At 52.6% G+C, this 20466-nt stretch overlaps 1 protein-coding gene across 50 annotated transcripts in view; it reads right to left on the bottom strand.

Moving 5' to 3' along the window:
- Positions 1-7438: 7438 nt before the first annotated feature.
- CELF4 (CUGBP Elav-like family member 4) overlaps positions 7439-20466 on the bottom strand; it is a 311899-nt gene continuing 298871 nt past the window's right edge. For 35 of the 50 annotated variants that reach the window (XM_070452888.1, XM_070452887.1, XM_070452889.1 and 32 more), the window contains 2 exons: positions 17620-17791; positions 7439-8936 (listed from right to left, as the gene is read on the bottom strand). In XM_070452888.1, the coding sequence (XP_070308989.1) occupies positions 17664-17791 (128 nt within the window). In that variant the 3' untranslated portion in view covers positions 7439-8936; positions 17620-17663. Of the gene's footprint in view, positions 8937-10889; positions 10977-17619; positions 17792-18196; positions 18276-20466 lie in introns of those variants that run through there. The other 15 variants (XM_070452880.1, XM_070452875.1, XM_070452874.1 and 12 more) reach the window with 3 other exon arrangements.

A 20466-nucleotide genomic window follows, 5' to 3' on the forward strand; every position in this document is an offset into this window, starting at 1 on the left:
ACTAGTCTGGCTACTGGCATTGTCTCATCAGGGCTACCCCGGGGCCCCTGCACAACTCACCAGGCTGGCCTGCAGCCATCTTTACCAGTCAGGGAACCCGTGGGAGGGGACATTGCAGCTGATTTTGAAGCTGGGATCCACTACTTGCTTGCAGTGTGATTTTGTTTTTAAACTTCTGTATTGTGGTATAGCCAATTAACGGTGTTGTGTTAGTTTCAGGTGAACAGCCTGAAACTGTTGAGGGGGGACTCAGCCGTACATATACATGTATGCATTCTCCCCCAAGCTCCCCTCCCCTCCAGGATGCCACACAAGATTGAGCAGAGTCCCATGCGCCATGCAGTACTTCCTCGTTGGCGATCCATCTAATACAGAGCAGCAACTTGCAGTGTGATTTGCAGCAAGTTGTTTACCTTCCCAAGCCTCTGGTTGTTCATCTCATAGCACCTTACAGGATGATGTCCGGGATTCAAGGGCACGCCCACAACACACCTGGCCTTGTGCCTGGAAGGTGCCTGCATGTGTAGTCTTCATCACCGCACCCCCGGTCCTTAGCACTGAGTGGGCACTGGATGTGTGCACTTGGTTGGGTTCTAAAGGAACAAATACACTCCCAACCCAAGGTGATTTGCATTTTTAAAAAGAGCAGAACTAATTAAGGCCCTAGCCTCACCCAAAGTAAAAGGCCTAATGACAGGGTCTGAGGTCCTGAGCAGGGCAGGAGAGCAGCAGGGCAGGGGTGTGGGGTCTGCCCTGTGGCCCTCACGCTGGTTTCCAGGGGCTGCCTGTGCAGAGCGAAAACACCCCACAGGAGCCTTGCTTCCGAAGCCCCTTGCTTCCGAGGCCCCCCACGAGGGCCCTGAGTAGGGGGCAGAAGGGAGGTGGGTGGACAGCACCCAGCTGCCCTGGATTTCCTGCCACCCTAATGCCCAGAGCTGAGCCCCAGGACGAGGTGGGAGAGAAGGGCAACGGCCAAGAGGGTTCATGTGGAGACTCTGGAGACGAGGGGCATCTTTGTGCCTTAGTGGAGTCAGGCACCTTCAGAAATGGTCACAGTTTCCCCTTGATTTGGAGTGATGGTGAACCAATTTGCATTTATCTTTAACAACCTGTGTATAGTTTTATCCAGAGTTTAGTGTGCTGGGGAAAACCAAGCTGACACAGCTCAAAAGGGTTTTGAACTTCAGGTAGCAGCATAAAATGTTAATAAATGCTCCATTTATTTCCATTTACTTTCCTCTCCTTGTTAATAATAAAAGCTAACCAGGCCTTTGGGGTTCTCCTCTCTCCCTCCACTGTCCCCACCATCAGGGGGGAGGGGTACCTATACAAGCACTGGGCCAGCCCAGACAATCCAGGAGGGCAGGGAAGAAAAGGACTGGCACCTATGTCAATAGAGGTGATGCCATTTCCTAAAGGTAAAATTAATATTATTGAGGAAAAAAAGGAGAAGGAGGGACAGGAAAAGAGAGACACGAGAGAAGGGTTGGAGAGGAGCAACTGTGCAGAGAATTTACAAGCAAGGGAGACAAGACACGGAGACTGAGCCCAGCTCTGCAGACAACCCTGGGCTGGAACCCCGACACTGGGTCATCTCCGTGGGGACTTAACCTCTCAGAGCCTGGTTCCGCATCTGTCAGATAGGGGTGATAACAGCAGCCTCAGAGAATTGGATGAGATAATAAGCAGCTCTTCACAGTGTCTGGCTCAGGACAAGTGCCTCAGCAGTGACGGCTCCCCCATGCCTCAAAGGGATGCGCCCCGCTGATGAGTGTGCTGGAAAGGACCTGGTTCCCCTACTCAGCCAGAGGCTTCTAAGCAACCCCACGCCTGGGCTCACTTCCTGGGAATCCCACCAGCCAGCTTCGGGCCTGGGAACAGCACTGCCAGACTCTGGGTCTCTTTACTGATAACTGAGTTCCTTACACCAATGCACACACATCTGCACCCTAAAGACCAAGGTAAACAAGACATCTGGTAATACTGGCTACCTTTGGAGACAGGAACGGGTGACTGGATTCAGGGGTGGAAAGACTTTTTATCATACGCTTTTTCATATTTTTTGAATCTTAAAATATATCTTATGTTATCTATTCCAAAAACTAGATAAAATTTTTTAAGCACAAAGACCAAACTAACATGCAGCCTGAGGCCCTGTGAACCGGGAGAGGATGCCTGCAGACACTGACAGCCACAGTGGTCTTGGGGAGGCTCATGGGGAAAAGAAAGCGCAGAGAGAGAGGAAGGGGCAGAGGACCATCCGTGAATAGGGATCCCCAGGAAGGTGGGTGAGCAGTGAGAGACAGAGAGGTGTGCACCTGAACATGACAAATTCTCTGGGGGCATCACAGGCTCACTGAACTCAGAGAAGATGATGGGAAGTGGTCTGGTACCAACTTCAAGCTCACTTGGTTCGGACGTGAATTGTCAGTGGAATGGGACTAAGGGAAGGGAAGGAGGAGGGGCTCAGAGCCTGAATTATTCATTCTGAGTATTTGCACTATTCAAGAATTTACAGCTTGGGACGGGGCATGGTTGTGTGTGGCTTTGTCTTCTTTACTCCTTACAATTCTTGGGGGTGGGGGTGTATAGGTATCCCCATTTCAGAGATAAGGAAACTGAGGCTCAGGGAGGTTAGGTCAGTTTTCCAAAATGAAACCAGAGGTCTACGCATCTCTTCAAAGTCCATGCCTTTTTCACTCTGACATGCAGTCTCCCACCCTCCTCCTGGTCTGGGCAGATCGTGGCTAGATGTCCACAAAGATACAACCTAGGATAGAGATGATCAGGGTTCCCTGAAGAGATGAGGAGCTAGGTTAGTGTGAGGGAAAAGAAGTTGGGGTGATAAGGAGGGCTCTGGGGTGCTGGCTGTCCACTAGCCAGGCCTGGGAGCCTGGGATCAGGGAGAGCTAAAGACCAGAGACTGATGGGGTGAGGGAAGACCTACAGGGAGAAGGGAGGACAGCTTAGGGAAATAGGAGGGGCAGTAGAAAGAGAAAGCTAGAAAGTAAAAAACTGACATTCAGCCGAGAAGAAAGGGAGTGTCGGCTACCCACTCATTCCAACTGTCCTCTTATTCCTTTAAAGAGTTTGCAGAACACCTACCTCTTTGGAACACGCTTTCAGTTGCCTGCAATTTGTCCTTCCTTCCTTCCTTAACTCATTCATCCCTGCAGGCAGTGGATCAACATGGCCTGAACGTCTAGCTGACTAGAGTGAACAGTCGATGGAAGGTATGATATTGATGGTAGCTAATAATTTCTGTTTGGGGGAACTCCACTTTGGGAGAGAGACAAATGGCACTCACACCAAGGCTGATGCTGCCACTTCAGGCAGGGCTGGGGCCATGACTGTGCTGCCCAGATGTCCCCTTACCATCTTACTCAGCTGGGAAATGTCCATTTGGGTTCAACAGGGTGTAATTCAAACACTGGCCCTGCAGACCTCGTGCCAGGAGGAGCTGCAGATTCACGTGGTCTGGGGGCAGCAGAACATGGAAGATGGATGTTGGACTTGGAGGCATGCGTGTGGGTAGGAAAACTCTAGGATATCCATGTGTGGCTGTACCAGTGCCCTGTGTGAGGAGTGGGTGGGACCCAGCTCAGAATAGGGACAATGTTGGATCTTTATAGAAACCCAGAAGGAGATGAAGTGTGAAGTGAAGTGAAAGTCGCTCAGTCGTGTCCATCTCTTCGCGACCCCATGGACTATACAGTCCATGGAATTCTCCAGGCCAGAATACTGCAGTGGGTAGCCTTTCCCTTCTCCAGGGATCTTCCCAGCCCAGCGATTGAACCCAGGTCTTCCGCATCACAGGCGGATTCTTTACCAGCTGAGCCTGCAGGGAAGCCCAAGAATACCAAAGTGGGTAGCTTATCTCTTCTCCAGCGGATCTTCCAGACCCAGGAATAGAACTGGGGTCTCCTGCATTGCAGGTGGATCCTTTTTACCAACTGAGCTATGCGGGAAGCCCAAAGGAGATGGAAGCTACTAACTCAGTGTGTGTGTGTGTTAGTCACTCAGTCGTGTCTGGCACGGTGACCCCACAGACTGCAGCCCGCCAGGCTCCTCTGTCCATGGAATTCTCCAGGCAGGAATACTGGAGTGGGTTGCCATTCCCTTCTCCAGGGGATCTTCCTGACCCAGGGATCAAACCTGAGTCTTCTGCATTGCAGGCAGATTCTTGACTGTCTGAGCTACTGGGGACGCCAGAGGTCTCAGTGAACATTCTTCTCATATTAACATTGCACAGAAAGCAAGGGAAAGAGAGGAGGAAAGAGAAAAGTGAGAGAGAAGGTATGAGTGCAGGAGGGTGGATGAAGAGCAGAGAGGCCTTTGAAAGTGCTGCCAGGGCAGGGGCTGGAGGGAGGCCGGGGCACCACTGCCCACCTGCGCGTGGGGCTGGGAGAGGCCACAGGGAGGCCCCAGGCTTACACAGCAGGGGCACAGCGGCCCGACAGGCCAGAGCGTGTCAGGGCGGCTTCGACAACACTGAGGGGAAACAGGGGTGTCTGCCAATGAAATGACTTGATAACTGGGATTTTCTTCAAAATAATCAGGAAATCGATGCATGTTAAAGCTAAGCGCTGTGTACACAGGGGGCTGCTATGCAAGTATCTCTATTTCCATTATGTGTGAAATACACAGTTTATAAGAATAAACAAAAAATCTTTAAAAAAAAATAGGAATCGGTGAAGGAATCACACACTGCAGGTAGAATATAGCCGACCCTCCATATCCACGGAGGAAGAACCCACAAAAGCAGAGGCCCGACTGTCCTGGGCCATTTTGAGCATCCACAGACTTTGCTTATCTGTGGGGGTCGGGGAACCCATGCCCTGAAGATTCCAAAGGATGACTGTACTACCAGAGGGACAGAAACCGTAGAATATAAGCAGAAATGAATGAGAACCATGTCTTGGGTTTTCTTAAATAACACTGCAAATCAGGGGTTCTTAACCAGGGGGTGACGGATGGGCTGTGGGACCCCTGAACTCCCTGTAATCATGTGCAAAGTGATCCAAGAGTTTGCAGCAACTTTTCAAGGAACCTCTGGTGCCCCCCATACCGCCCCCCCAATCCTGCAGAGGCTAATACATTACCTTCCCTCTTAAATGTGCGGTGGGTGGTTTTAAATAAAGGTTTACTTTCTAGAACTGGCATATTCACACCTGGGCCCTGTGTTTGCATCTCTCTTCTCAGTTAGCCATGCCTGGAACAGAGCAAAAGAGGCCAACCCACTGCACAGACAGCTCCTTGGGGATAGTTCCCTGAGGCCCCACTGCCCCTGAGCCAGAGCACTGGAGGGGGGGGGGGGGGTACGCTGTGCCGGAGAGAAGGGGACACAGCAGGGAAGGGCTGGGGAGGCCGGTGGGGCTCCCTGGGGTCTGAGAGAGTGACAGGAGGCAGTGTGGTTGAAGCTCTCATCCTCTGGCAAGCACAGCGGCTTTCAGCTGCAAATGTCCAACAGAAAGCATGGTTTTGAATAGTCTGAGGCTCAAAACCCAGAGAATTTCGTAGAAAATACCTTTCTGTTCCTCACAGGGTTGCGTAACTCCCAGTGTGACATCTACCCCTCGTGGTGAATTCCTCCAAGAAGTCCAGCTCCCTAGAGGCTCCCCAGAACTGGCAGGTTAAGTGTGGGTTATTTCAGAGGACAGGGAGGGTTTCAGCTTAGAACCATCTCCACGCTGAAGTTAAGGCTTGAAGAACTGCCCCAGGTCCCGAGGAGTGAAGGCCCTTTCTCCCCAGGCTAGCATCTCCCCAGGCTAGCGTGGGACGCAAGGGAGAGGGCCCTGCCTGGGGACTGAGGTGCGGGGCAAGGAGGGAGGCAGGGCCAGGTGCTGCTCCCCACCACTGCCTCCCCACAGAGGACGGGGAGCTGAAGCCATTCCCCACCTCTCACAGGAGGGCACAGACAGAGCGACAGACCTGTGCCTGCCAGGACTCCCGTCATCTCCCCATCCCATCACATACGAGGAGGAGATGGGAGACCCTTGGTGGGGCCTCCCTATTCCTAGACAGGTCTGCAAGGCTAGAGGCTGGGCCCTGGGGACAAGATGGACTAGCGAGAGAGGGCTGTCCCAGGACGGAGTGTGATGAAGGCTCCCATTCCAGGCTGTTGTGCACCTGGGGTCTCACCTCAGGAGGACATGCTCCCTCCCTCCTACTTCCCCTCCCCCAGGCCCGGGAACCTCCCCCCACCCCATACCTTCCTGCAAGCCTCCTGTGTAGACATCTCCCTGCCTCCCTCTCATGATACAGAGATGGCAGCACTCCAGGCTCCTCCCACCAGAGCCCCATCTCTGCGGATCACCTAGAACCTCAGTCTTCTCCACCCAGAGAAATGTCAGGGCAGTGGAAGGTGCAAGACCAAGAACAAAATGCCCCATGGCAAGTCTGGGGTGCGTGGGATTGTGTCTTCCCCTCCTTTACTGTAGGTCCTGCCTCCAGTCTCCTTCCTTAGCCCCTCAGAGCACATCCCCCCACCCCAACTCAAGGTGTTCTCGTTGTCCTCCTTCCTGCTGGGTGTGGGCCCTGTGGCCAATCCTACAAGGGAAGCCAGGAATGGGCATGTGGTGGAGACTTTCAGAGGTGCACACCAGTAAAGAGAGACTTTTCTAGAAGGTCCAGGCAGCAGACTGACTCCATGCAGGGAAGAACCAAAGCTACTTCCAGTGGGCCAGCCCAAGGGCACAGACACAGCTGGCCAGACTCCAGGAACCACAGACCACCATGGAAGAGCCTTTTTTTTTTTTAAACTGTGCTTTATTTAGGGCTAAGCTGGAGAAAGCGTCATCCAATAGTTACAGAAGGTTACAAGGAGCTTTAGGGAGTTGAGTGTGAAAAGAGCAGTTGTACTGAACTGCAGCTGTTTTTTTTTTTTTTTTTTACAACATCTGGACATCCTAAAAAGAAGGAGCCAAGAGAAAGAAAAATAAAATTTTACAAAATAATAATTAACCAACAAAATAGAAAGAAAGGAAAGGCAGAAGGCCTGAGAGGAACCAGATAGATGTTCTAAAGCAGGAAATTAAAAAACATGGTAGGTTCAAGGGCCTCCCCACCAGGCCTCCAGATAACTAGAGGTCAGTGAGGAGGATGTCAAGGCAGAAGGTCAAAGCAAGTCTTCCCAACGGTGCAAATAAATTATAATAAATATGTTATACTTTAAAATATATGTGTTCTTAAATAATTCAGTGTTTTTTTCTGATTCTGAGTTTTTTTAAGCAATGTCTTTTTTAACTGCTCTAAAGTCATTTACCAAAGATAAATATCGTGCTTTCATTAAATAGTTTTCCTTGTTTTTTTCTCTATCATTACAATTAAAAGTCCTACAAAATATGCAAATTTATTTACAGAAAAACAGAGCCGGCATCATTTAAACATCCCTGTTTTTCAAAATTCCTTGTAAACAGTTTCAGAAATTCTTCAAAGATTGTTTTTTTTTTTTTTTCTCTCTCTTGTTAAGGTTTTTGTGTGTGTGTGTGTTGTTTAGTTGTTTTAAGATGAAAGTTCCCAGGTCTCCCTTGCCCGGAAAGTCTCTGGAGCAAGCATGGAAGGCGAGTGAAGCGGAGGTGTCCAGGGCTTGCGCGGAGCGGGCGAGCACGCGCAGCTCCCAGAGCGAAGCGAGGCGGGGGTGGCGGCGGCGGCGGGCCTTCCTGCCAGCGGCGCGGCCTCCACCGGCGGTGGGCAAGCCCGAGGCCCACGGTTCTGGGCGGGTCCGGCCTGGCCCTCGGGGTCAACGGCGTCCAACAGCACTCGCGGGGAGAAGGGATTGATGCTCAGTCTAAACTCTACAAAAGTACAGTCCTACAACATCTGGGATTTTAGCAATAACGCTAACTTCTATAGGATTTTTTTTTCTTTTTTTTTCTTTTTTGCTTTCCTCTAATTTTTCTTCTATTATATAGGTATTTTAAACTTCTCCTTTTTAAAATTCTGTACAACTATTATGATTTTAAGAGGGGGGGAAGTTAGAAGCATTTACAGACTTTTCACAACAATTATCTTGCCTTGTCAGTCCCCTTTGTTCCCCTCGTTTTCTCACACTTCACAGTTAACGAGTTTTCGTATTTTGTTGCTTTCCCCAAATATCCACCAATTTGTTCATCTTAACAGCTCCATCCTGACATATAATACAGAAAACCGTAGGAAAGTGTCATAGACTTGAATGAGGGTAATCAAAGCGCCTCTCAAAGTATCAAAGAACTATTATCTTGCTGTTTTAAAAGCATTGAAGCATTATTTTTCCTTTTTTAAATTTTTTTGTTTTTTTGTGTTTTTTTTGTTTTTTTTTTTTTTTGTTTTTTTTTAATTACATTTTTTCATAGAATCGCTCTAAGCTGTTTCAAGAACAGCCATGAGACAGGAAGGAGGTTTTCCTCCATCCCCCCTCTATTTGACCTAGAGCTACACATCTGCAATAAAAAGTTTGGTCCTTTGGTCCCTAAATAGCTAAAGGAATGACAGATAGAGATGCTCAGCGGCGACCTCCCAGCCGCCCCCCTGGGGACCAGGCCCCGTCAGCCACACCGCTTGCCCCAGCCTGCCTCAGGCGCCCACGGGCTGGAAAAGCCCCGGGGATCGGGACGCAGCGGCCCTTCCCAGTTCCCAGCCCTGCAGTCTCCCCACCTTGTCTCAAGTTATTTTGTTTTAAAGTTGCCTTTTTTGTTTTGTTTTGTTTTTTCTTCTCATTTTTCTTCATCTTCTTCTTCTCTTTGTCATATATATATATTTTCCCCCAAACACGTGCCCTCTGAACTCCATAGACGCTATACTTTCCTTGAAGAAATGTGACAGTCACAGAGAGTGTCTGGAGTCTTCAGCTTGATTGATATTGGCTGATATGTCAAAGGTGTCATCCAACAGTTCTCATTTATAAATATATATAGAGAGAGGTTTGTTTTTTAATGTAGCCCGTTCAGCATCCTGCCCTAAAATGAAGAAAATCGGGGCTGATTAAGCCAAGAGAGGAAATGCAAAATACATCCAAACACCAAAAGGAACCTGCCTTGGGGGGTTAGGGTGGGAGCTCTGGGTGGGGGATGGCGGGAGGGAGGGAAGAGACCAGTATGAGAATTAGTCATGATCATGATACGTAAAAAAAGAAATTGACTCTTGTATTCAGAGTAAGAAACCACTGGGAGGGCTATAGGTGATGGCTGTAGCAGAGGAGAGGGTTTTTGATTTGGGTTCCTTTAGAGTTCTGGATTGGGGGATGGCTAGATCTAAGGGAAGAATTTGTGACTGTGGGGTATGAATTCATCATTAAACTGACCTCTGAGGGATCTAGCCCAGATACAATATGTATACAGAAGCCTAGCAAACAAGATGGCAAAAATCTAGCGGCCCAGCCCGCTCCTCCCCACGATCTGTGACGTGAATTTTGTAGAACTCTTGCCCAGTTTCCAAGCGAATCGCCTCTTTTCCAAGGTCAGTAACTATTTGCGAGGCTATGTATATATATGTATATCTGGATATATGTGTAGAATATATTCACCTGCACATATGTGGATATACATGGATACGTGTGTATGTATATGCATAGATACACACATACACACACACGGAATGTTTTTCTCATACATGCCAGGGAATTTAGAGGAAAGTCAACACTTTGAGGAAGTGGATGGGAGAACCTAAAAGAAGTTAGAACGGATTTAATCATCAAAGTTAAATTAACTCAGACAATTCTCGATTTTGTTTTGAATGGTGGCTTTTTGGTGTTTTGTTTTGCATTTCAAAGAAAAAAAAATCATGATCTGACTAGAATCAGAAGGAGAATGCTTAACCATTGTGAATTAACAAATGAAACTCGTCTCCATTCTAGCAAGCAGCTTCCACTTATACATGGGGGTGACTGGTTACATCAAGAGAGTTAGAACTGCAAAGCCCCCAGTTGAGGGGACAACGTCATGCGTATATCAATCCATGCTGGCAGGTTTTTCACACTGTTGATTCAACAAACAGCAAACCGTACACAGCAATCTAAACAATTACAACACCAAATAAAATAATAATAAAATTAAAAAACACTTGTCAAGGACCCTTTTTCAGTTGTAAACAAAAAAGTGCATTTTGCTTTTGTCAGTACTGTTTTTTCAAACCAACCAAAAAGCCCTCCCCAAGCCCCAGGTCCCCCACCTCCCCTCCGCACATTTAATTTAGCAGAAGTAGCTACAATACAAACCTTACAATTGTGACCGGGCTCTCTCTCAGAGGCCTCGGGCTTTAAGCTCTAGTTTTTTGGTTTAGAATTTTTTTTTTTATCATTCTGTTACTGTAGAGATTTTGTTTTTGTTTTTCCTTTTGAAGTGAGATTTAAAATAGCCTAACTTGAAAAAGACCAGACCTAGAAAGTGTCAATTGAAAAAGGCCCCCAAATTTCTAGAAAAAAATAAAATCACAATATTTTCAAGTGCAAGTAAATCAACCACGCATAGATACTTTTAAGGTGTATTCCTTATTTTTAAGAAAAAAAAATAATGGTTTGCACAGTTAAATGATCCCATGTCCGATAATTCGGGAATTCATCTTTATTTTTACTATTTTTTTTTTTTGTTCTTTTTTTTTTTCTCTATGTGACATCTAGAGAAGCATAAAAAACGCTGAACAAGAAAAACCAAACAACAGAAAGTAAAACCACTGCAAGCACCAAGAACGAAACGAAAATGAGCACAGCAAAAAAGATTGTGGCAGCACAAAAGTCAAGAAAATGCACGTGTGATCATGACTGGCCAATCATCAACTGATACAACATCCAAGAAAAACGCTCCAATCACAGCACCTCCACGAAACTTGACGGCAATTGTCATGCAACCGATTCTTAGCCTTGTTACATGACGCCATCATGTCACACTGTGAACTTTGAGTTGATTTGAACTTACGGATGGGGGACTGTTTTCTCCACTCTCATGTGATTACGTGAACTTTATTCCTAGCTCAGCGCGAGACTGTGGTGGATTTGACTGGCCCTGGTTGGGTTGTTGGAATTTGATTGAATGACAAAAGAAGAAAAGATTTATATATATATTTATATATGTAGAGAGAGAGAGAAAGAGAGAGAGGACAAGAGTGTGGGTAAGGGGGGGGGAGGAGGAGGAAGGGTGGGTGGGGTCGGGGATTGTGGGGAGCAGGGTGGGGGGACAGGGAGAGTCGGGTTGAGGGTGAAGACGGGCAAGGAAGAAGTTAAAACAAAATTAAAAGGAAAAATATTTATACAGCACCAGACCACAGCATCAATCTAAAAGCTCGGATGAGAGAACAGCAGTCAAATCATAAGAGAACGGAAAAAAACCCAAAAGGATGGAGGAAGCGGCAGACGAACGACATGGGCACGTCAACACGCACACGCACGCACGCACGCACACGCACACACGGTTGCTGATGCAGACAGGTGATACACTGTGAACAACAGCAGAACCTCACACAGGGCCACTACGGGCATCCGTCATGCTCCGGGGAACAGGAGGGAGGGCGTAGGCAGTTTGGCGAGGGGGCCAGAAAAAAAGGAAACAGCCCCTCAAACCACCTTGGCGGGCGAGCAGGTCAGGGGGACACGCTGTCTGCTTTGACCCCCTCCTTGATTCTTTCTCTCGCCCCCAGGGGCCGAGCGCGACTCGCCTCCCCAGCCTTCCTGGCTGCAGCCTGTGGTCAGCAAGGGGAGCCTGACCGGGTGGCTCCCATTTGCCGGGTGGGTCAGAGGCTGCCTAAGGCGACCGCTGTGTCTGGGGGTCCGTCCAGCAAACACTCGGCTGCCCGGGACGTTCCACACCCACGGCCGCCCGGACTCCCACCCTGTCCCGGCCCGCGGTGGCCACCATCCCCAGGGAAGGGCGTCCCGCTAAGAGCACCGGGAAGCTGCGGGAGGCCACGGGCCAGCCCCCCGCCGCTCGGCCTTGACCCTCGGTCCTTAGAGCCTTCAGAGAACCAGCACTCTCAGTGGTGAGATTTAGAGTCCATCACGGCAGTGTTCTCGGAATTCTACAAACACGCCCTGGCATGACTGATGTCGTGTTTCACGGCTGCCTTACTCTGCTGCTCCCAAGGGGGCCCAAAGCGAGGCGGGGTCCCGGTCATGAGGGAGGCTAGGGCGCCCTGGAAGGTAGGTTGCAGGGAAAAGGAGAGTCCACTGGAGAAGGGCAGCTATGGGCCTGGCTCCCTGCCGGTCTCTGCTGCTGCCACCGTGCTCTCTGCTTCCTCCCCACCCCCGCCTCCCCCTTCTCGGCTCCTTCACACCCCACATCCCCCCGACTGATGACTTTCTGGACTGACCCTCCTCACTGTCTTCTTTACTGATGGAGCCCTAACTGGTGCAAGCTGAGATCCCCCTCTCGGTGAAGCACCATCCAGTTATTCCAATTTGCGTTGTCTTGAACACGCTTCATTCACCATTTGGGGTCCTCTGTCCCCACCCAGGGCCCTGGGGGTCCCCGGCCCCATCCCTCCTCCTGGTTACCCCCGAGCTCACCCCCCAGCCCCTGGTCCCCTGCAGCACCCCGGCCTGTGCCAAGCCTGTGCATCAGGCTGGTCTCCAATGTCCCCGGCTTCCACCCGCAGCGGCTCCTGCTCTCAGCTTTGGGTTTCCCTCAGGCTGTGTGGAAGGGAAGCCTGAGACTGTGACATGTCGCTGTGGATAAGATGCAACATAGCTGAGAGGTGACAATTCTAAGCCTAAATCTGGCCCCCGGCTCTGCCTTCTCTGAGGAGCCCAGGCCTCTCTGCCGGCCAGCCGGCTCTTCCTGCAGCAGATCCCCCTCCCCGAGACCAGGGCCCACCACGGCCCGCCTGCAGCCCCAGCCCCTCCACAAGGAAAACCCGCAGACCCACCACCCACGAGAGCCAACTGGCAGGCTGGTGGGGTGGGAGAAGAGGCCTCAGAACTGAGGGGCGGGGGGGGGGGGGGGACTCCCTAGTTGTCCCATGGTTTGGACTCCGCGCTTTCACTGCCCAGGGCCCAGGTTCAATCCCCGGTGGGGGAACTAAGATACAAGCCACGCGGCACAGAGGCACCAGGTGTCACCACGCAAGTGTAACTAAGGGGCACCCAGGGACTCCCACCCAGTCCTGGGACGCCCACTCCTCCCCGCCCCGCTGGGCTCCTTCTCTGGCAGCCAGCTTGCCTCCAGCCTCCCTTCAGTGCCTGCCTCTGGCCGACGCTGGGGATTCCACACAGCCCCTCCCCAAAGCTCTCACACACACTTGGCCCCAGCACGTAAACACACTCTCACACTTAGCCTAAGGAGGCTCCCCCGGGTTCTGCTGGCTGGCCACTCCCTTCATGTGGGAACAGCGGCCCCTCTGCTCGCCGTGACCCCTGCCTGGCCGCCCTCTGGAACAGCCTCTCCGGGCCCAGCCGTAGACGTGGCAGCAGGGTCACTGACCAGCGTGGGGAACTTGAATCAGGCCTGGGAAGCACACCCCCCACCCCCACCCCATGACCTGGGTGAGGAAGTTATGGTCAAGTTGAGCCAATTTAGATGCCAGGTTCTAATCACAGCTGGCCTCTGGCCAGAGAAGGCTCAGGCCCAAAACCACAGCCCAGCACCAGGCAGGTCTGACCTGAAGCACCCGTACCTGCAAAGCTTGGAGCAGACGCTGTGCAAAAGCACACTCAGATCCAAGCCCAGGGTCCAGAGACACAGGGCAGGGCTCCCAGGATCCAGAGACACGGGGCTCCCAGGATCCAAAGACACGGGGCTCCCAGAGACACAGGGCTCCCAGGATCCAGAGACACAGGGCTCCCAGGGTCCAGAGACATGGGGCTCCCAGGGTCCAGAGACACAGGGCTCCCACAGGGTCAGACCCGCCACTCAGCACATTCTCCCCCTCAGCTCTCCCCCTGCAGAACTGCACAGCCAGGCACCTGCCCTCAGCTCAAGCTCAGCGTGCTCCAAGGTGGGACAAGGGACTTGGGTGTCTTCCTGGACCTGATATCATGTTCATGCTTCTGCCTGTTTCCTTCCTCTTAGTTTTCCAGTAAAGATTTCTTGGAGAAACTCCCATCTTAGCACAAGATAAGGGGCAGGGGCTGCAAGGATGCCAGGAACCCACCTAACAGGAGGCACAGACTGCATCCTACCCAGGCCTCGTTTCAGGGAACCAGAGCCCAACCACACTTCCCTGCCCGAAGCTGCCCTCCCAGGGCCCCTCTCCTTCCCTAGAACCCCCTCACCCCAGTTCTGATTTGACCACCTCTAAGCCTCTGTCTTAACTACTGGCTCGGAGATCCCCCTCCCCAGACCTCTTCACGCCTAGCCATGTCCCCTGAGCCCCTGATCAGCTGACCTCTGTCCTTCTGAGCAACCGGAACTCATCATCTGTAAACATCCCTTGTTGGTCTGTAAAATCATGCAACTTTAAGCTGCTTTTATAGCTGTTTCCTCCCTCCCTTGCTGGCAGCAGCCACTTCCTACTGCAGTCCCCGAGTCTGGCCCTTAGCTTGCACCTGCCTTCGGTTACAGCCTCTAACAGTCCTGGGCTGGGAAAGCCTGAATGCACCATTTGTTAAAATCCCGTGAATGCAGCCAAAAGGTCAACTTGAATGTAGGACTTACATGTTGTTTAGTCGCTAAGTCATGTCCAACCCTTTTGCGACCCATGGACTATTGTCTGCCAGTCTCCTCTGTCCATGGGATTTCCCAGGCAAGAATGATGGAGTGGGTTGCCATATCCTCCTCTAGAGGATCTTCCCGCCCCAGGGATCGAACTCACATCTCCTGCATTGGCAGGCAGATTCTTTACCACTGAGCCGCCAGGGAAGCATAAGGGGTATGTGACATCACAGTGTTTGCAGGGGACTGCCTAGTGAAGGCGTAGTCGGTCAGAGGGCTGACCCTAGAGAAAGGAGATGTTGTGATGTGTTCCCTCTGGTAGTCAGGAAACTCTGGGGTAGGAGAGAGTGGGGCGAGGATACAGGGGGGTTTATCATTCTCCCTACTTGAAGGAAGGGGTTAAGCAGCCTCCCGCCAAATCATGACTCAACCACTCAGTAGCTGATTGGCAAGTGACTTAATCTGTGTGTGCTCCAACTGTAAAACAGGAATAACAACACTGCCTACCTTATAGGCAGCGACAAGTATACAGTTATGTCTCAGAGTTGCCACCTACAAGAACAAAGCCTCGTGCATGGTGAGCATAGTGGGAAAACCTGCGGTTCTCATCTTTCCTGGCTTTTGTATTCCCTGGTGGAAGAACCACTCTGCTTTTTAAACTGTCCCCTCAAGTCCCCGCCGCAATTACTACGGCTAACTGGTTCTACCCTGAAGGCCACTTCTTACCTTCTGTCCCAAACAAATCCGCCTCCCTCACCCCTTCCTCTGACCGAGATGTCCCCTCCTTTCTTGGGTCTTACTTGCATCGAGGTCTACAAGGCTAAGACAGGCTGCTGTCGAGGGAGCCACAGAATCCCAGGGCATGAACCCCCAGCATGCCCCCACCTGAAAGCTCCTCTGATGGCTCCAGCACCTGGGTTTCATCACTGGAGAAATGGAAGCCCAAGAGGGGAAGCACCTTGACCCAGGTCATGCCCTGATGGCAGAGTTAACCTATGGAAGAAAACGTGCTCCATGTCACGAAAGGGCACTTCCACTGCACTGATCCTCCCTCCTCTGGAAACGTGCCCTCTGCACCATCTGCTGGCTGCCATAGAGCTAGAAGCTCCACGCGGGCAGGATGGTGATATGCATCTCTGCCTCCCGTAACTGAGCACAGGAAAGTGCCCACACTGAATGGACGAGTGTGTGTGTGTGCACGCACACATTTGTGTGCGTGTGTGCGCGCCCGCACGCGTGTGCTCATGTGCATTTCATGCAGACCAGAGATGGGCAGGGGCGGGAATTCAGGAAGCAAGGAACGCAGACTTTGCTTTTCCAGCCTTGCTGTGAATAGAGGCTCAAGAAACCTCTTGGAGAGAAGGTGAGTATGACTGCTCCCAGGTGGACAAAAGGGGTCCTACTGGCAGTGCGGGGATCTGAGAGGAGACTGGGAAACTGGAGCCCTCCCTCCCAGACTCCAGACTCTGACCCTTCACTGGGAGGTGTAACTGTCACGTGGCTGACCTTTCTCCATCTCAGGTCACAACTACTCTGCCCTTGCAGCCCCTCCGGCCAGAAATCCAAGCGCCGTCCTAACCCTCTTTTTCTCACACCCCCTTGAATTCCTTCCGAACAGCACCAGCTCCTTCACAGCACCTCGAGTGACTGCCATCCCCCTGGACTGAGTGGTCCAGGCACTAGACCTCTGCTTGTGGCCCCACGGTCTATCAACACAGAAGCCAGCGATCCTACTCAAATGCAAGTCACCCACAGCCCTCTGCCCTGCAGAGCTCTCCAGTGGCTCCCTTAGCCCTTCATTTCAGCGGAGATGCTCAAGTCCATACAGTGGACTGGGTTCCTACACGAGGTGGCCCCCCTCACCCCTGGGATCTCCTTTTCTGCTCTCCCAGCCCCCAACCTGCCATAGCTCTCCATCATCTCGGCCTACTGCTGGTCCTTGCACACACCACCTTGCCCTCACCTTGGAGCCTGTATACCATACCCCTCTGAACCCTGGCATGGCTCCCTGCCTTCCCTTCTTCAAATCTCTGCTCAAATATCACTTTCCCAGCTAGGTCTAGTCTGACTACCTGATTTAACTGTAACCAACAATTTCAAAACCCTATACAATTTACTCTTTGATTGTATGTCCTTGTTTGATATCTGCCTCCTTTGCTAAGGACAAGGATTCTGATCAGTATCACTCATGCTGAGCACCTAACAGTAGCTGACGCACAGAACTGTGGAAGCGGCAGAGGGCTGGCAGCCTGGTCCTGGCCCGGGAACAAGCTGGGATGGCAGGAGGGCACCGCAGTGGGGGAAGCCAGGCTGGGGGTGAACTCTTGATGACCAGGCACACCCCCCCCCACCTCACCCTGCCCCAGGAAGCTGCTTCATCCACGGGAGTATGTGGCCTGGAGGAGGAGTGGCCTGATGGTGCCTCCAGCTTTAAGGCAGGACTCAGAAAGCTGGGAAAAGTGACACCTGTCCACTCATCACGGGCTCTGAGAAGGGGGCAGGGTAAGTGGCCCCAGTCCCGTACATACAGTCACCCTCCTCAGCCTCTGTCCCCTCTTTTTATTTTTTGTTAAAGTTCTCTTTGAAAAGTCCTGTTCCCTCCTCTCCAGACTGAGCTGTGGGGAACTGGAGGGGTGAGGTGTCAAGTGTTGACAGGCCTCCAGAGCTAGAGAGTGGAGAGCCAGGGAGCCTGGTAGAAGGCCCCAGCACATGTCTACAGCTCCCCACCACAAAGCCTAAGTCGCCCAAACTCACCTAGCCCTGAGCTTGCCATCGGCTCACCCCAGGATTTCCTGGCAAACAAGATTGCCAGTGTAGACCTTCTCAAAGCAGTTCCCTCCCTCCTGGCCCCTCTTGGCTCTGCAGCAGGGGGCTGGACATGCCCATTTCTGCCTGGGATGACCACAGCTCTGCGCCTGCCCCCTGGGGAGCAGGTCGAGCCGGGCGCAGCGGGTCCAAGGCACAACGAGGGTCCTGGCAACAGAGGCCAGAGGAGGCGGCGGGTCCGTCCGGTGTCAACCTCCCCAACCTCCCCCGTCCCCGCGCCCCGGCCGATCCCGGTTACCTGTGCGAGTCCTGGTCTCCCCCGGGGGACGCTCCCGCTGGCGCTCAGTACGGGCGATTGGCGTCTTTGGGCCGCTTCAGCTGCACCTTGAGCCTCTTCATGCCGATCTGGAAGCCGTTCATGGCCTGGATGGCGGTCTGCGCGCTGGCCGGGTTGTCGAAGCTCACGAAGCCTAGCGAGACACGAGGGACGAGGGCCTGGGTTTCCACGGGGCCGCCCCTGCCGGGAGGGGGCGGGAAGGGGAGTGGGAGAAGGGCGGGCGCCGAGGGCCGGGGGCGGGAGGAAGCCCCGCCCACTCCCCGCCCAGCCTCCGGGGCGGGGCTAGAGGCTCCGCCCTTCTCGGCCCCCGCCCCCCCGGCCCCGGCCCCGCACCCCTCCCCCACAGCCCTCGTGCACGCGGCCACTTCCGGGGCCCGCGCTGAGGAGGCTCCCGGCTCCCTGTCCCGCGCGGGCCCAGGCGGGCCGCCCCCTCTCCGCCTCGGCTCTCGGCGGCGCCGCTGTCCCGGGCGCCCTCTCCCCCACCCCGGTCGGCCCCGGCACCTCAGCCCCCGCCTGCGGTGGGAGAGGGCGGACACACCTGCGGGCGGAGGAGTTTATTGGACACTGTCCTCCCTGACAGGAGGGGGCCTGGCAGCGGGAGGGCACGGGGGGCCGGCCTGGGGAGAGAGAGGAGTGCGAGGGGAGGGAGGGGAGGCGCCCCGGAGCGAACGTCGCCGCCGCCGATCCCGGCCGCCCCCGTGGCGAGCGCCGCCGGCCGCGGGCCGGGGCCGAGGCGGGGTCCCCGCCGCCCCTCCGCCCGCTCCATCCAGGCCGAGGTCCCCCCAGCCAGGCTCCGGGTAGCCACCCGGCTCAGTCCACACTGGCTCGCGTGAAACGCCACCTCGCTCCCAGAGGCCGGTCGCACCACCCTTTATGTTTAGTACAGCTCCATCCTGGGAGCAGCGGCTCTTGCCTTGGACTAAGCACGCGCCCACTGACGCGTCCCCTGTGAACCACTCATAGCACTGATAATGATGTAACAGTAATAGTACAAATTGACACTATTAGCGAAAGTTCGCTGAGAGCCTTCTCCGTGTACTTCAGGCTGCAGAAGTGCTTGTCACATGTTCACTCCTCCCAACATCCCAGGACAAGGATATAGAACCATTCATGGCTCCCAGTCACCTGAAGCAAGCAGTTCCCAGGTGGGACTGGATTAGGTTCCCAAAGTTGACACCTTTTGGAACTTCAAATGCATCTCCTATTTATAGACTACACTACATCAGCATTTCCCAAAACGGCTCTAAACGGTGCTCCTTGAGAAAAGACTTTATGTGGTCAGGTGGGTTTACAGCCAGGTCACTCTGGAACAGTTCCTGGCACATTAACCAACAAAAACATCCCCTCCCATCCCAACTTCTCTCTTCTTTATGGCTTTTTTTAAAACCTTGTATTTTCTGGAATTAATTTGACTTTGGAGGCCTTTTCTCTAGTAAAATGGACTTAGACCCTGCAAATATGAAACTAGGCTTGGCAAAGTTTCCTGGCCATCCTGCAAATGTGCCTCATTTGGGGCGTTTGTCCCCAAATGGCCATTAGATATATAAGGGATAGATGTACAGACCCCGCCGAGGTAGAAAGCTGTTTCTTGGTTAACTATCTGCGGTCCCACGGTCCTGCCTGAGACCCCTTCCTCAGTCTCCCCTTGTGGTTACCCTTTCTCCCCTTAACCTCCACCCGGACACTACCTCTTCTGGCCTCTTTTCTCTTTCTCCCTCCTGCATTTCTGCACATTTTCTCTTGCAACCATGCATCATCAAAGACAGGGGAGGGATGTATGCAGGTACATGTGAGTGTACTCGAAGAGGGCTAGCATGTGAGCTCAGATGAGACTGGTCACAGCTGGGCCCAGGGCAACATATCCAACATCTGTATTCATCTATACACCTAAATACACAGAAAGGATTTCGGATTATCCGTAGTTAGAAATCAGTGTGAGTCATCTTTACACCTCCCCCTCTCATGCCCTCCTGGCCCATCCCTTCCCCACAAAACTACAGTCAAGCTGTCAGCAGAGCAGTTTTCAAATGTGTGAATGGTGCATCTGTTACATCGCTCTCTTTTTAGGCAAGCTAAAAGCCTCCCTTCCTACCAGGACAAGATAACCTAACTGTTGGTGACAGCTCCCTCCCCGCCCCCCCAAAAAACAAACAAATATGGGCGAAGTAGGAAAGAGAAGGAACAAAGATAAAAAGGGCTGGAGATGCTGTGTAGGGTGAAGGTGTAAAAGGAGGGAGAGAAGTTCTGGGAGGAGGCAAGAAGCCCAGCTTCAGGTTGAGTATTAGAAGCCTGGGGGTTGGGAAGGGTTCCAGGCTCAAGGAACTTTTCTTTCTGAATGTTCTTAACTGGCTAGCAGTCAGGGCAGGGACTCCCCGCTGGCCCCCTCGGCAAGGCTCTGGGCACCATCTCCCATGTACTTGGTTTTCAGGGCTGTGTCCTGTCTCCTAGAGCCCTCTGCCCCATTCCTCCCACCCCTGAGAAGGCGCCCGCCTCCCAGACCGTGAAGGCTGTGCAGGCAGGATGCCCTCCTGGCGGCCCTCCAGCCCGTCTTCCAACGCAAAAACCATTTGTGAGGCTCACGAAGGCCTCCAAAAGATTCTGTTTATGGTCATAAAGAGCAAGGGAAGACTCTGAGGAGTTCATTTTCACAGGGGACCACGTGTGGAGCAACTTAGCCCTTTTAGGGGGAATAAAAGGGGCCCTAGCACCTCCTGAAGGCCCACTCTGACTAGGTCCCTCACATGGAATGTCTTGTGTAATGTTCACAGCATCATTGAGAGCTGACCCCTGAAATCCCCACTCCACAAA

This window comes from Odocoileus virginianus, chromosome 22 (assembly GCF_023699985.2).
Source record: "Odocoileus virginianus isolate 20LAN1187 ecotype Illinois chromosome 22, Ovbor_1.2, whole genome shotgun sequence".
Taxonomy (NCBI): Eukaryota; Metazoa; Chordata; class Mammalia; order Artiodactyla; family Cervidae; genus Odocoileus; species Odocoileus virginianus.